At 27.0% G+C, this 17,524-nt stretch overlaps 3 protein-coding genes across 7 annotated transcripts in view; 1 reads left to right on the forward strand and 2 right to left on the reverse strand.

The window, feature by feature from the left end:
- Nucleotides 1-4,220, reverse strand: part of LOC100164699 (WD repeat-containing protein 26) — a 13,363-nt gene extending 9,143 nt beyond the window's left edge. For 3 of the 4 annotated variants that reach the window (XM_016808576.2, XM_029491588.1, XM_029491586.1), the window contains exons 1-2: nt 3,914-4,220; nt 3,385-3,737 (exon numbers count right to left, since the gene is read on the reverse strand). In XM_016808576.2, coding sequence (XP_016664065.1) covers nt 3,385-3,578 — 194 coding nt within the window. In that variant the 5' untranslated portion in view covers nt 3,579-3,737; nt 3,914-4,220. Of the gene's footprint in view, nt 1-3,384; nt 3,738-3,815; nt 3,833-3,913 lie in introns of those variants that run through there. The other variant, XM_029491587.1, reaches the window with a different exon arrangement.
- Nucleotides 4,221-4,391: 171 nt separating this feature from the next.
- LOC100169382 (Golgi resident protein GCP60) lies at nt 4,392-8,470 on the forward strand. 2 transcript variants are annotated; one of them, XM_001949544.5, is made up of 9 exons: nt 4,392-4,805; nt 5,414-5,555; nt 5,616-5,756; nt 5,822-5,926; nt 5,999-6,086; nt 7,267-7,459; nt 7,518-7,642; nt 7,756-7,948; nt 8,098-8,470. In XM_001949544.5, exons 1-9 carry the CDS (start codon nt 4,715-4,717, stop codon nt 8,334-8,336), a joined length of 1,317 nt encoding a protein of 438 aa, XP_001949579.2. In that variant the 5' UTR covers nt 4,392-4,714; the 3' UTR covers nt 8,337-8,470. The 2 variants fall into 2 exon arrangements, with proteins under 2 accessions (XP_001949579.2, XP_008188220.1); XM_008189998.3 differs by having other exon boundaries at nt 7,756-7,933.
- A 3,080-nt stretch (nt 8,471-11,550) lies between these two features.
- Nucleotides 11,551-14,546, reverse strand: LOC100569917. The gene is made up of 2 exons (XM_003247970.3): nt 14,271-14,546; nt 11,551-14,174 (listed from the first exon to the last, which is right to left on the reverse strand). The coding sequence occupies exon 2, from the start codon at nt 14,132-14,134 to the stop codon at nt 12,095-12,097; it is 2,040 nt and encodes a 679-aa protein (XP_003248018.1). The 5' UTR covers nt 14,135-14,174; nt 14,271-14,546; the 3' UTR covers nt 11,551-12,094.
- Nucleotides 14,547-17,524: the final 2,978 nt, after the last annotated feature.

Genomic DNA, 17,524 nt, shown 5'->3' on the forward strand with positions numbered 1-17,524 from the left:
TTATTCGGTACGCGTACAACACTTCATCTATTTGTCTATATTATAATATAAAATAGAACCTCATAAATTATGATTGATATATTTTAAACTCATAATCCATTAGAAAAAATTCAAAACTATAATTTTTCTCAATATATAAGTAACAAATTAATGAAACATATTATTATTATAAAACATTTTTATATTATTCAAGTAATTCCCATTGTTTGTATTTTAGGTCTTGTTTTGTGTCTGTGGTATTAACTTTTCTTAACTTGTTGTGATCAGCATGTCTATGCTGTTCTCTATTAACGTTTTCTGAATACTGGTAAACAAGAATCTAACATTATGTTGGGTAACGAGCTCGTTTCTTAGGTTCAGACTTCAGATCATAGGTAGGTAAACGTAAACCTAATCAGCTGATCGAGTTTTGCTTATATATTGTTCTATGACAATAGTAAACAAATTACGCTTATCTTTTTTTTTTGTTATTGAATTGTATGTAATTTAATATATTATATTACCCAATGATATGTCTTAAATAAATTTTACGGACTAAGAATAATTGGGTAACGTTAATACGTATGGTTCATGGTCCGTGTACCCACGAACCACGATTTTCGTTAAGGGTACACGCATTAATCTAAAATTGGGAGGTGAGCACATGTGGTGTACCCGCGTGTACTACTACACCACTGTTTGGGGGATAATATAAAATATGTGGACTGGCCGATCCCAAGTAGACTTGATGACAAATTCAAATCTGTTTTTAGAATTTTTATCGCTTCACTGTATCAATCGGTACGTTGGACAAAAAACACGTCTAAAATACTATGCCGCGCGTGTATTAGACAAAAACAGAAAATCACGGTATCGAATCCCCTTAATTTTTCATGCTTTTTGACCCAACAAATAAAATTTTATTGACAAAAATTTAAATAAACAATATTTTTGTTTGTGTATTACAATTTTAAAAATTAGTCTTAATTTATTTATTGAATAAAAATATTTAATAATAATTGTAAGTATACAATTGTGATAAACATAAAAGATTTTAATATTCGAATATGTATTTAAATTACAAATGACACCATTGATTTAAATACGTATTCTGAATACATTTGAAAAGTATTCTTAACAACCGTACAACCATCAGTTAAGAAATCAAACTGTAGTAAACTTTATATAACTTAGTTCAACTAGTGGAAAATCACAAGTCATTTAAATTAAATCTTCACCTTCTTACTTTGAACACGAGATTGTCGGTGTTCACATTGTAAATTAAATATTAATTAGATCTTATGATGTACAGAACGTCAGAACACTTACCTAGGGTATTACCTCAAGGATAAACACAGACATATGAAAAATAGCCTGAGTTGCCAAATTTTATTTAATACAATTTATTACATCTAAAACTATAGTTATAGCCCTACAAAAGAAAGAAGACAAGATGAACTGATAACAATCTCTACTGAACATGACAAATTAAGTATTACATATATAAAATACGAGATAAAATACTTATAGGATGACCAGAGCCATTGGCAATAGAGAATGTGGTAGAGGATTACTAGTGTGGGTTCCAGAAAAACAACTCAACAATTGACAAACTAGGAATTATTGAGCAATTAATGAAAGAAATAATTAGAAGTTTGAAAAAAATTTGTAGTAATTATTTGTAGAAAAAGATGTTGACAATTTTCACAGTGTAGTTTGTGCAACATAATGTACAAGTTTAGATTCCCTAAACATTTATATCACTGACAAAAAAATGTATGAAAGAAACAAGGTATCAAGTTAGTGTGGACAAATACAATATCAGAGAACAGTGGCGACGCCAGAATTTTAGTACCAGGAGGGCCAGATTTTTTTAGGGGAAGCCAAAATGTTTATTTGATATAATATTTTATAAAAATAATTGGCGATAAAAAGCGATAAGCTGTAACTAGCATGCTGAGTATCATCTACATGTTATTTTTCTAGTGGCTCGATACAGATCAACCACCAACGATCTAAATATTGATAAGCTTTCTATCGCCAATAGAAGCGGCAAACACTTGCGCAAGGTGGAGGACAGGGTTCAAACCCTTAATTGCCTTAATTTTTTTTTACACTTGTATGTGTAAACTTAATAAAACAATGATTTGTAAACAAAATATTAATAGTAAGTATTTTTTTTTAAATGAAACATCTATAAATACTTTTTATATACTTAAATATAATACTATTTAGGTACTAATAATTGATGGTGTATCCATTTTAGATTTATTTTTTTGAAACTACCTCAATGAAGAAATCCTGTGCACGAACCTGAGTGGAGATGCCTCCTCTCTTACCCAAAATTACACCCAATACTAAGCACACCATCAGGCATCAATTATTGTAGTATCATTGAGTATAACTATTATAAAACATAACTACAAATATTTTAAACTAACAATAAATGTTAAGTTGTAATACCAATTCAAATATACAACTCCTCATGCAATAAGCATTCTTTTTTTAAAGTATTTACTAATTACTTATTATTTTTGTATTTAGACGCTGGTAAACATACATTACCTATGAGGCTTGAATACATACTGTACACTGCACAGTTTTCAACCCATTTAAAAAATTGTTTACGTCATACATACAACTCAATAATTTTTGTATTCTTATAAACCATGAGATAATTTTCAACAGCTGATTACGATTTATTTTAAATTTAAATTTTGAGGTGAGCACAAGGGGGAGGAAAGACTTTTTAAGGTGGGCCCAGGTCTACCCTGGTGCCACTACTGTCATAGAAATTTGAAGCAATGACTAGCCTAAAACAAGGTGATGCACTTTTACCTCGACTTTTAATGTTCTTATGTAGCATTTATTAATGATGATAATTGTGTTTATTGCACTCTAATTAATGAATGCATTATAATATACAAAGGAATACTAATGTTATTACATTTTTCATGTTAAGGGTTTATAATTTAACTGTAGGTATCTTCTATCTGGTCCAACATAAATGTAAACATAGTTTGATATTGATAAAATTACTACTGTAAATTAGTGACATTGTCTAAAAACATTAGCCGTCCTAGCTCCCTCTAATTGTACCTACCACTGTTCAAGACTCGGCTATAAAATAAATATTGAAGAAACTATCAGTTATATCATGAAATAAATAGGTAAATATAATGTAGGTACTAAGTATCTAAGTACGACTGAGTATATATTTAAAACACAGTAGGGCAGTAGTTTTTTATTGTTTAATTTTATAAGAAGGGCCATATTTGACTATTTTGTACATTATACAATCTTTTACTAAAGGTTTAAACTACATTTAAATATTGCATGTACCGATGTATCTAGTAAAAATTAATTTTTTAAATAAATAAAAACGTTTCACTATAGGTAACTTACTTAAGCCCGATAAGCTTTAAATGTTGACCTATGAGCCGAACGATCTCTTGGCTTGACCTGCCCTTGATGTTACAGCTAATACTTTGTTCCTGACCATCGCCGTTGCCAGTGGCTGAACCATTAACGGTCGAACTGGACGATGGCTGATCCACCGATCCATTGTGTTGCAAACACCCATTGGTTGGCTGCAACATGGTCTCTTCCGTATCCAAGTGCCTTTTCTTACGCGGTGGTGGAACAAGCCCACCGTCATCAGAATCGCCACTCGAGGCCAGTCTTGCTACGCGACGGCAAGATTTAAACGCTTTTCCCTCCTCTACAGAAATCTATTATTGGACTACGACACATCAAATCTAAAATAACGAATGCATCAATAAACATAATATTATATTATGTATTCCTGTTTCTTTTTTTATTTATTGCATTTTTACCCTCAACAGCTGTGCGAGATAAACATTAAACATACGCACACTGCACACCCATACGCGCGCGCGCAGACGTACAGTGTACACGCTCCACACATACCCACCTTTGTTGTTTTGGATTTCTTCGTCCTTGAAAAATCGTTGTATCACTAGGCACTGGGGTAACTATTTACCACTTTACTACTGTAACAAGTCCAAAATATAGCATGGGTGAATAAAACTCAAAAGCCTCAAATTCTGTTGAACGTTATTATAAAAATTAATTTAAAGTATTAATTAATATGGTTGGATCTTGCATCATAGATTCATAGCGCTATATCAAAATTATTATTATTATTAAACAATAATTTCCATTTTCTTTTGGTTTATTTTTTTTACGCAACAAAATTCAATATCAGAACAGGTATCAGATGACGGACAATAACAAGTCGTTGAGGGGAAATTATTAGTTTATCATGATATTTACTATTTTTTCATCCGCTGATGAACAATTTACTTAACCTCAAAATTATTTGAGATTTTAATATTACTACCATTACATCTTATTGATAACACGTATAACCAGCACACCACGGTTATTCTGTGGTACGGTCATAATATATCTACATAGATAATAAAGATCTTTTAAGGGCCGTATCTATAAGGCCGTGTTTGTCTTTGATTATTTTACATTATTATCATATTTTATCAAATGTAATTTAATATCAATACAAATATACAATAGGTACCTATTACACCTCTACATTTTATTTTTAGCCGATTATAAATTAAATTATTCGTATTGAGTATTTGTGAAATTGTGTTTGTGTAATGTGTATCATATGAAGTACAAATTCAAATCATCGAATCATTATTCGTTAAATAAAATTTCAATTTAATTATATCTCATTCGATAATCTTATACGATGTGTAATAATACCAAAGAAGAAGATATTGTTGAAAAATGGGGCTTGCCATTGAAAGAATTGTATACATTGGCGCTTAAGTTTTTTAAGGGTACGTCAAGTTTTATGTTAAAATATTATTCATTCTATTAATTTTAAGAACAACTTTTTTGTGCTTAAATTTTTAATAACTTAGGTATCAAATAGAAATAGTTAGTCATCCTAAATAATATGTTGTGTTTATTTTAATTTAGTAGTACCTATGATTATAAATTAATTGTTAAGTACCAATCTATTTTCTAAAATATGAATATAATATTATCTTGTAAATTATATGGAATTATTGGAAAAGTATTTAGAATCTTATGCTCTTGCTACTCATTGCTTCGCTTTGTCGTCTTCGTTCAAATGTATTTTTTTTTTATTAGGTAGGCTTGGTAATCTTTCTAATCAACTGTCAATATTCATTATATTCCCAAAATGCTGCTGTCCAAGACAACAAATTATTAAATTTCCCTTTCTTGAATACACTTCTTAATATATTTAATACCTTTATAAATAGTAACAATCATAATATACTAAGTACATAATACATGTACTTATAAAAAACGTGTTGAAGTATAGGTATTATACTTGTTTTATATTGTATTTTACTGAAAACAAAAATAATTGTTCAGTAAGTTGTGATTATTAATTACTTTATTATTGATTGTGTTGTAGAAAAAGAAGGTAAAGCCATACATTTTACTTATGATGATAAATTAAAACTTGTTGCATATACACGTCAAGTTAGCCATGGAAAGTTGGATGAATCGAAATTACCACCTTTAGGTGTATTTGATGTTATTGGAAGAGATCGAAGGTAAATAAATCTATTACAATACTTAAAGTATATGTATTCAAGAATATCAACATTTTATAGATTAGCATGGCAAGCACTTGGTGATATGTCAACAGAAAACTCTATGGTCAATTTTGTTAAATTGGTGAATAAAGAATGTACTTTATTCAAACATACTGTTGAAGCTTATAAAGCTGATTTGATTGAACAAAAACGCATAACGTAACTATTATTTAGTAATGATATTCATATTATATTTATATAGTTTAATTTTTATAATATTTCAGAGATGAAAATATGAAAAAAGAACAGGAAGAACTAGAAAAACAACTTGCACTAATGGAATTAAAACAAAAAGACGAAGAAGACAGATGTAGACAAGAAAATACCAAGTAATTAAAATAGTTATATTGAAGATAACATACATTTTTATTGCAGATTCTAATTTATTATTAATATTTTAGACAACTCATTCAAGAAGCTTTAAATAAACAGACTTATAGCCAGTTTTTAACATATGCTCAAAATCAATTTCCAAACAACCCAGATGAAGTAATAATTTACTAACTAATTAGTTTATGTTATACTTGTTAATAGAGTACACATAGTTGGTACTATTAGTGTATGCTACCTACAGTCACTTCAATGGTGTCCTATTCTACCTATCTTAAAATTGTTTCCTACTGTTAACTTTTCTATTATTATTTTATTAATAAAATGTGATTTTTCGTGTAACTTAGATTAATCAGATAAACAATATAAACAGCAGTAGGTGATATGGAGGTTCATTCCCACTACATCGTGGACTAAAAAAAAATTGGCAAGCTCATCAAGAAAATAAAATGTTGTTTTGTAGTTATAAAAACTTAATTAATATAATAATTTTATGTACATAAAAAATGTTACATTCCCTCTATGAGAAAATCCTAAATTTGCGATTGATAAACAGTAATTAAAATACAATTGGTACTAAAGTGATCGATCTATTGTTTAGGAGTTATGGTAACTCATAAAGTCATAATTATCCACTAAGACACAATATAAAGTTACTTTTAGGTATATTATTTTATTCTGTGTAGTGATATAATTTCAAATGAAGACAGTATTCATTATTTTTGGTATATTACAAAACTATTGATTGGGTTTTAGAACAATGATTTTTGAGGTTGAAAAAGAGATCAGTAACTTTAATTACCTATTAGGTATACTAAATTTAATTTAATGAGGCAATAATTTATTTTGATAAATGTAGAGCATTTAGCATATATAACCTTAAAAGATTTAGGTTATCTTCATGAAATGGTCAACCATTCCATATTTTTTTTTTTATCCTAACAGTGGTTGCACAAACAAATTTTAGAATTTATATAGGAGACATTTTAATTCTTAGTATAGAATGAAAACTTGAGGAACTATAGATTTGTTATATCTCCAACTAAAAAAGGAATGGTGGTGATTAGTTAATACTGTATTCAACAATTTATTATGTTTTTTTGGGTAACTTAAAATCAATGTATTATACTTGAAGAACATTTTAAAACACTTGACAATGATGATGATCATCAGCAAAAAATAAAGTATGAGTGTAATTAATTATTAAGTAGTATAACATGTGACATTTAACAGTTTTGTGTAGATAGCATACAATAGAAGTACCACAATACCACATATTATAATAGTTATTAGAAATATAATAAAATGATTAGTCAATTAAACATTATGTTATTTATAGCAAGCTGTACTTGTAAGACAATTACAAGAACAACATTATCATCAGTATATGCAACAGTTACAACAAAACTATGAACCCGGCAAAGAATTGGAAATAACAACTAACTCTGTAACTGTTCCTGAAGATAAAATTATTGAACATGAGAGCATCTGCAATGAGCAATGTGAAAATGGGCAGTGTCTTTCTGGAGAATGTACATTTTTGATTAATTTCTTATACATTTCGTTCAATAATTTTCTTTTTAATTATAGGCTCTGTTCAAACATTATTTCCTGCTTCAATGTGGACAAGAAAAGATATTGATGAATTTAAAGCTAATTTACTACGAGAAGGTGGAGAAGCCGTTATTAAAGTAAACCATGGAGAAACGGTTACGGTAAATATTTTAATTACTATATAGACACATTGTACTGTAGACAATTATTCATTGTTTTTAAAATGTGTAACTATTTAAAAAACTAATTGTAATGTTTATTTTTAATCCTTCAGGTTCGAGTGCCAACAGCTGAAGGCGGCAACTGTGTATTTTGGGAGTTTGCAACTGATGGTCACGACATAGGTTTTGGTGTTTACTTTGAATGGGTTAAACCTAGTACTAGTCAAGTTTCAGTGCATGTATCTGAGAGTGAAGATGATGATTGTGACGACTTGGAAGACGATGATGATGGTAATATCAATCAAGGTATAAATATGTATATTGAAAATGTGAATCAATTGTTGAAAATGTAGTCATACGACTTAGAATAAATTAATATAAATAATATGTCATACAAAAATAAGTAAATTATATATAAATATAAATTATATGTGTAAAATAATAATTTGTATTAGATCTACTTCATGAATTGGAACAAAATGGTGTTACAATTAAAGATATCAAAAAAAGTAATCAGTTGAATCGACCTCCATTGTCAATAATAATACCAGTATACCGAAGAGATTGTCACAAAGAGGTATATGCGGGAAGTCATTTATATCCTGGGGAAGGAGTTTATTTACTTAAATTTGATAACTCCTATAGTTTATGGAGGTCAAAAACATTGTATTATAGAATATATTACTCACAATAATATATAAATTTTGTTCTGTATAAAATTCCCACCCATCTGCAATCTGTTAGTCAACTTAAAATGTAATAATATTTATATTCAGCTTTCTTTTATCCAAATTATAGTTGAAATAACTTAAAGAACAATATATTATATATTAAAATATGTTTAAAATAAAAATTTTAACTATTAAATTTTTTTTTTTGAATCAATATGCATATAAATAATATATAGTATTGATTCACCTACATAAGTATCACAATAATTTTGAAAACATTAAGAAAAATCATTGTTTTGCTTCTCCGTCTAACATATTATATTGTAACCTATAGGTATAAATAAAAGGTTAAAGATTTCCATTTTTAGTGCAATATAAAGAACATTTTATATGAAATAACCATACATTTTATATTTGAAGATGCAGAAAAATTCTTTTTATTTCTTCTTATTATATACAATTACTGACTAGTAAGTCAGAAGTTAACTATTGTACATTTTTTAATTATAATAAATTAATTTGTATAGCAATTTTTTTTTTGTTTTGCATTGTTATTTAATTTAATATTTACCATAACTTATATATATATATATATTACATCTTTTTAATGTTTTTGAAAGATATAAAATATTTTCAAACAAATAAAGTGCTTGTTTAGTATATTTATTTATTTATTATGAATAATAACCATATTTTAAACTTATAATATTTATACTCTATGCTATAACCAAAAATACAAATATTTATTAATTATAATCAGGGATATCACCTAGTTTGTATATTTTTAATTTGTAGTTAAAAAATTTATAATATTTTAGTTATTATTGTATATTTTTTATTTATTTCAACATTAAAGTATAATATTGATTCGTATTTTTCAACTTTTTCTTAACATGTATAAATATTAAGATCAAAATTTAATTGATAGTACTTTTGTACTATAATTCCACTAATAGCATTAACATTTTAAAAAAGACTACTTAAAACTGAATATAATTGTATAATGTTTTAGTTGTGTAATATAAATAAGTATTTATTGAAATTAAAACCAGTCAGAATATTTGTATAAGGATTAATTTTAAATGTAAATAAATGTTTATGTACCAACTGTACTGTATACTATATTAATTATTAGATAATATGTATTATTATAGATATTATGTATTATTATGTATTATGTATTATTGATTTAAATTAACACATTATTATAAATGCTATTAAGCTTCCCAATTTTTTTTTTTTTTTTTAATATACAATGTGTTCCGGAGGGAAATGACCGACCGACGTCATATGATAGTTAACCCAAAATTATGAAGAAATACCCTTTAAAGAGTGGTTCTGACTTTTTTATATTTTAAGTTATGGGCAGTTAACTTATTTTTATCAGAACCAAACCTGTCACACATTTTTTATGTATCTTCAAAACTATTCAACAGTTTGACATGATTTTTTTTTTAACTTAAAGCTATTGAAGTTTCTATCAACCAACATATGCAATTAAACCAGAAAACTGCTAATTATTTTTATTAACTTGAAAAGGTAATATATTTTTAAAAGAAAATTGCATATAACTTCAAAAAATTTAGTATTTACTATGGGTTTTTTGCTTATTGTATTATTCTACTGAATAATACTTAGAATAAATTAAAAGTTTGGTTTTCATATCTTCCATAATTGCAGAATTATATGCTGTCGTTACAATCTTGATTTTCTTAGAATCGGGTATCGGTCGGTAATTGGTCGTTAATCGTTTAATTTAATTTTTTATAATAAACGTGAACTGTTTAGCAGCGTATAATTCTACAATCAGTTTTTGGAGTTTTAGCGATTTACTTTTAAAAAAAAATAATTACTTTTTCAAATTAAAAAAAATAATTTGCACATTTCTGGTTTAATTGTGTATGTTAGTTGATACAACACTTAAATAGCTTTAAGATAAAAAAAAAATGTTGAATAGTTTTGAAGATACATAAAGAGATGTGTGATAGGTTTGGCTTTGATAAAAAAAATTTAACTGCCTATAACTTAAAAAATAAAAAAGTTAGACCACTCTATAAAGAGTATTACTTCATCAATTTGGGTATACTTTCATATAACGTCGGCCAGTCACTTCCCCTTAGAACACATAGTATATATTATATATACTCGATTCATTTTTGTATATATACAGTGTAACAGAAAGAATTGACCAAAAAAAAAAAAATTATGCTAATTAAACGTATTAAAAAAATTGACAAAATTATAGGATTAGTAAATAATCTTAGAAAATATATACCCATGTTAGCAAATTTCCAAAAATAATATTTTTTAAAAAGTTACTGCATTCCAAATTAATTTAATCAAAATAAATATTGATATTTAAAAAAATTCTAAAAAATAAACTACTTGATTTAAATAAATGTTTTTACCATCCATATCGTTCTTATGATCAGATTCACAAATTGGCTATTTTGAATTTATTCAAAAAAATTTAAATCAAATTTAAAATTTTTCATTTTCGGTATTAAAAAATAAAAATAAATTTTTTTATTACACATTTAGCGTCAGTGGCTATAAATTATTCCAAAAGTCAGTTCTATCTGTTACACCCTGTATATATATGTATACTTAATTGATTTTTTCTAACTCTTCTACAGGGTTATACTATACGGCATAGATCTGGGGAACTGTAATGCAAAATCATGATTCTCTCCCTGGTCCTCGATAATACGGGGAAAAAAAATTAAGTACAATATAATTAATAATTATGCTAGAGTATACTGAAATATTATAAAAAAAATATGTCAGAGTCCCTCTTGAGAATTTTTTTTTATTTGATTTTGGTTACATCAAACATGAGTCATGACTAAATACAAAAGCTCATAGTAGTAATATATTTTTAAGAATTGCATTATTGAGTTATACTGTAATCGTTTAACATAATTATTCATTAACAAAAATATTCTCAATCTATGGTTACTGGACAAGCAAATAGTTCCTACTTTTTGAGAAGAATAATTGTACAATATATTTTTTAGTGAATACATTACTTTGATCATTGTTTTACAATATGACAAGCAATTGCTGACCTCAATACCGTTGATTATAAATATAGTATACCTACCGAGGCATGAGTAGACATTTTATTTATATATTAATTGAAGAGATCAGCGGATAAAGGTGATGGCTTATAAATGGTATTTCTCTGCCTTGAAATTTAAATGTTTCAATAATGTTGTAGAGCACAATACGAGTAAGTACTAAACAGTGCACAAGATGTTTACATTTATTATTACAATATTACATTTTACAAAATGTTTCCATTATCAAAATATTATGTAGTACAATAGTATTTTTTCTAGCATATACTTACATATAGGAACTAAAAATATTACTTATTACTAGATACTAAAGTTGTATCTATCCACAATATACTATAGGTATCATTTATTATTACAATATTACATTTTACAAAATGTTTCCATTATCAAAATATTATGAAGTACAATAGTATTTTTTCTAGCATATACTTACATATAGGAACTAAAAATATTACTTATTACTAGATACTAAAGTTGTATCTATCCACAATATACTATAGGTATATAGACTAATAGGTAATAGGTTTCATATAAACTTTTTATGAATCATATTTAAAGATGTATAATTTATGAAAACAGCACACTTTAAAAAATGTATTAATGATTTCACATACATTTCAATCAAAAAATTTTATTTTTATTTTTATCAAAAATTAAAAATATGATTTTACAAAATAAGATGTTACATAATCAATTGTTATTTACCAAAAATTATGAGGTATTATACCTTTAGGTCTTTCAATATAACCTACCTGAATAACTTTATTGATAAATGTTTTTAATCTTTGTACTGGACCTCCACAACCAACAGGTGTAACTTCATCAATCTTTTTAATATAGTTGGTATTTATGTATTCTAACATTTTGATAAATTGTCTTCCATAAGTTTGTTTAAGACTATAACCAGTAATTATCAGTATTTCGTGTAAAAAAACGGCTGTAACATCTAATTGGGGAACTAAATGTACAGTTGCTGCAATCAACATCCAGGCTTGTCCAATACCTAATGCTTTACCACTCTTAGATTCAGTTACTATGATTGCTGCAAATAACCTTACAATACCAGTCATTCTTTTTACATACTTATCCTGTTTTTCTACAACTCCATTTGTATAATTGTAACATAATGATTTATAATATTCCTCATCAGTTTCTTCATTTGTTTTTTCAGCATTGTATGGGATAAGACATGGACATATTTGTTTAAATCTAGCGTATAGTAAAATACCAAAATCTGGATGAATTTTCCAAAGTTCTGTAACAATTGATGCAACTTCAAAAGCAGTTTCGGTTTTAACACTAGCCACTTGCTCTCCAATATTTATAATTTTTTTAGCCAATGTATCCTTACAAAATATCAATGCATCTGGATGACTATTTGCTGTTACAGTTGAATTACCAGTTTTCACCGTTTTACATTTCAGTAATGCATCAAGTTTCTCAAATTTGTCTTTCATATGCCATGACGAGACAGAAGATATACTATTAACTGGTGTATTAATTGCTTTGACTAATTCTTGTCTCAAAGGTTTTAGGTTGTCATTTTCAAGAAAAGAAGAATAACTTTTTTTAATTTTTTTTAAATATTCCTGCAGAGTTAGATGATTTTCTAAAAATTGTTTGTATTCATCTTCAAAATTATAAAAACAATTATTCTTAATATCTTCGTGTTTTGAATCTTTATTAATTCTAAAAGAAAAATCTGAGATACTACTATTGTTAACTTTTTTATCTGTGTTAAACTTGAACGTGAAGAATTCGTCAGATTTAACAACAGGCTTTTCATTTTTTATGAAAGTAAAATTGTTTATTTCATTTTTGGTTTCTTCGCATTTATTTTTGGTTTCAAGAACATCATGTTTTATTATCTGATTTTGATAATTATTTTCATTGCTTTTAAGAATATTTTCATTTGGTTTATCACTCTCTTCACTTTTATGACCATCAATTTTAAATGAAACATGTTTATCTTGTAATTTCAGTAACTGATCATAAAATATTTGAATATTTTGTTGATGATGATTAATAATCAAGATATCTTGTTCATTAGTATTTGAAGATTTATTTTTTAATTCATTTAAAGCAGTTTCAAAAAACATATAATTGTGTTTATGACTACTAAGTAATTGTGGTGCCGTAATATGACTTTCACTTAACAATTTTTTTATGTCGCTTAATAAACTTAATGCTTTATTTAGAGCCGAGACAAATTTCATACTTAGTTTTTTTTTATCAAATGTATTTTGTTCTTCGAATAATCTAGTTTGAAATTGATCATTATTGTTATCAAGTAGTTTAATATTATAACTTCTATCAATAATAAGTCTCTTCCGAACGGACTTCTTTGAGTCTTCATCAACATTTGTAAGTATTTTAGAACATTCTCTTTTCGTCTGTTCCCAAGTATCAACTTTTTTGTTCAATGAATCCCGTACTGACATTTTCCTACTTGCTTCAATTTCATTCATTTTAATTTTGTGTAATTCATCATAGAAATGTAAAGATTCATCAATTTTTTCATCAAATGGTTCATTAAATTCTTCACTTCTCTTGACCTGAGTATTATTTTCAACTGAATGTGAATGATCATTTTGAGAGGAGTAATATTCATTAACTTCTACTAGATTTTTATTGATTCTTTTCAAGTTTTCCTCAAACAGAGAAAAATTGTTTTCGTTTACTTGATTTTGAGTTGAAAAATTCTCTTGATGCATATTTGAAAACGCTGTATTACACTGCATTACAACTTTTATAAGTATTTATTAATCTACCACAATTATCCTAAAACAAAAAAAAAATAATATGTACTTCATAGTTAATACACTTAGGTACTTTATACCTTGAAATGTATTAAGTAATAAGAATGATTTAACTTACTTGTTAATTGTTGTACAAGGTGTGAAGTTTCAAGTTGCTAGATTTTGCAGTTTCAACGTTTCGTGCTTAGCAACTTATCACGATTTAAAATAGTATCATAGATATAGTCATATCTTAGTATATACACTGAAATATGAAATTATTCATCTATTCTATGGTATATATCTGTTAATAGCACAGATTTAGATAATACATTTATTATGTTAAATTATAAATATTAATATTAATAGGTATATTATGTTATAATATTATAATATTTTAATTTATAAAATTACAATATTATCAATATATCTGTGGTCGATAGTATCATAGAACAATAATAGTATCTTTAATCGTAGTCCTGATAAGGAAGGTAACCGAAATAACTGCATATATTTTGCCTATGTATATCTTAAAAGGAGTTTTATTAAACTTATTTATTTTTACACAAATTATTAAATTAAGTATCTATTATGCATATTATTATGTACCTACTTAATAACAAAAAAGGCTATTAACGAATTATAAAAGAAATATCAAAGGAGAAAATTATTATTAAAAACATAACAGTATAAGGTATAACACATTTTAAAAGATTTTACAATAAGTTACTTTCAAATTAATTAATAAGTTACGATTTAGTAAAAACAATTATTGTTATAATTCTATAAAAAATATTGTTATAATAAAAAAAAAATGTTAAACATGGAATACATCACATTATTATAGTAATTGTTATATGTTTAAAGAAAAAACTATGCACTAACACAATATACCAACATAAGTACTAGGTACAAAAAGTAGTAAATAGTAAATACCAAATAAAATATTATAAACATACTATTATAATTATACACTATTATTAACCAATTATACAGATTACAAACGTAGGTAATAAAATAAGAAAATTTTTTATGTATGCCATACAGAGCCGTAGTAGGGGGGTGGGCGAGAGATGCCTGGCCGAGGGGGCAAAAATGAAATATTGCATTTTATGTTAAAGAGGGTAAAACCTGACTGGGTACGATTTACATTAACATCGATGACAATACAATAAGACTCGTAATAAGGTATAAAATAAAATAAGTTATTCGTTTTAAAAAATTGTCAATACAAACATCGATGAGTACAATCTAATAGTAGTTGTTCTTAACAGGGGCGATAGAGTAATCTGGGGTATAATGGTGCACCTAACACTTAACAGCTGTTATGTGGTAGCATACACGTTTTTAGAAATATTGGTTTTACAATGGTCTTTATTTTTTTTTTTTTTATATCCTGTATACAATATTTCTACCAGAAGGAGTGCTTTGATTTCAACAAATAGTATCTTATCTTTTAGAAAATTGGATCAAGATGGTACTTTATAGAGAGGTCATTTTTCGATTTACTCAATAGTTATTAAATGCCACGGGAAAAACCACCGAAAAATTACGAAAAAACGCTAAAAATGGGATTTTAATTTCTAATGCTTTGTTTATCACTATAGAAACTAATAAAAAATTATAATCTATATATCTATATATATATATATCTTCAATATAAATAAAAATGAATGTCGCTTTTTTCCGAACTCAAAATATTAAAAACTACTCGTCCGAATTACTTGAAATTCAACACAGATATTTAGCCGGATTAGGGGAAGGTCAGTAGCTATATGAGAATCGCAAAATATAACTCAAAGTCACAGGAAATAAAGATACAAGGTTGGTACAAGTTGTGTGCTCTCAGGCACGTACACAGAATAAAATTTCGGGGGGGGGGGGGGGGGCTTACAAAATATAGCAATACAAATTGTACAGCAACATAATAAAACAATGTCTTCCTACTTACTCATTATTTTTAATTTTTTAATCATTATGCTACATTTTCAAACTTTAAAATTATATTGATTGTTGAACTAGTTACTATAAAAAAAAAATAGCAATACACGACCATTTTCGTATGATTATAATTTATAATAAATAATAGTTTTGCTCACAAGTGACTATAAAAATTGTTATAGTCACAACTTCACAAGATTTTCGAATTTGTTATTTCGTAGACTATGTACGTTATAACGACTCTTATCATATCAGCTGAGTTTTGTTAGCACTCTTGCAATATGGCGGATAGGAATCACAACCATTCACTTGAATGAAGGAGTTCTTGAGTCGGCTATCTAGTTACTTTATATATCTGTGGGTTCGATCGAGTAGGTACGGAAATAAGATAAGATAAGATTATCCTAAAAGTATGAGTTTTCTAGGTATATCGCAAATCGCAACTATACAGTTCTGTGTTCGAGCGTAGTTCTCAGTAATCACCTCGATCATTCAACTATAATACTATAATATAGGTATAAACGTGTATTTCATACCCGACTAATAAACAGAGAAAACCAGTCACAAACAGCTAATTATAAAAATATTTTATTACCCCGAACCCCAAACCCCCCCCTGTATACGTGCCTGTGTGCTCACGAGCAAAGCTGTGACGGGTCGGCTAGTATTAAATTAATAATTCAACTTACATGATAAAATAAATAATAACAATATAAAATATCCAGACTAACAAATCGTCTCCGCTCAGAATCGTTTTTCTTATACAATGATATTATATCATTGAATTCAAGTCTAATACAATCCATTATACAATGACTCACTTGTAATCTACTGTACAGCAGACCGATATCCACTTACCTGCCTTTTAAATTTTATAATAAAAAATAATAGTAGGTACCTATTTAAAATCATTATGAATCACACTATCATACTTTTAATATCTGTCGTATTCATAGTTTATATTAAGTATTTAAAAATTTAGAAATATATGACTAATGCAGCAATGTATTGTAAATTATTGTTATACTTGCAGCCGCTGTAGATACAATTTTTTTCTGGGAGGGGGGGGGGTTTAAAATATATTTATGACACAAATTACAAGTTATTAGTTAAACTAAACGTAATTTTTATTTTGTTTCAAATTGGTATTAGTTATAAATAGTTGCAATAGTTTTATATTAGACTATTATAATTATAATAATTCATAAAATAAAATCCACTCGACGTCGTTATCGCTGTTTTTGTCGATTTTATAATTGGTTATTATTTCAGTAATAGTTATCGACGCCTACCTATGATAAAATTGTTATCGACGATAATTTTGTCAACTTGTCGTGCTATATAATTTATTATTCATACCGTCGGCAGTTTGCCGAAAGTCTCTTATCACAACAATTTTCCCAAAACAAAATACCAATATAAAAAAGATTTTTGTTTGTGGGGGGGGGGGGG

This window comes from Acyrthosiphon pisum, chromosome A3 (genome assembly GCF_005508785.2).
Source record: "Acyrthosiphon pisum isolate AL4f chromosome A3, pea_aphid_22Mar2018_4r6ur, whole genome shotgun sequence".
Classification (NCBI taxonomy): Eukaryota; Metazoa; Arthropoda; class Insecta; order Hemiptera; family Aphididae; genus Acyrthosiphon; species Acyrthosiphon pisum.

Excerpts from the sequence above, each read along its gene's own strand:
- LOC100169382 (XM_001949544.5), top strand. The coding sequence starts at position 4,715 with ATGTGTAATAATACCAAAGAAGAAGATATTGTTGAAAAATGGGGCTTG. Across the intron at positions 5,556-5,615 it reads GTTATTGGAAGAGATCGAAG|ATTAGCATGGCAAGCACTTG; the intron begins GTAAATAAATCT and ends AACATTTTATAG. Across the intron at positions 7,460-7,517 it reads GCAGTGTCTTTCTGGAGAAT|GCTCTGTTCAAACATTATTT; the intron begins GTACATTTTTGA and ends TTTTAATTATAG.
- LOC100569917 (XM_003247970.3), bottom strand. The coding sequence starts at position 14,134 with ATGCAGTGTAATACAGCGTTTTCAAATATGCATCAAGAGAATTTTTCA.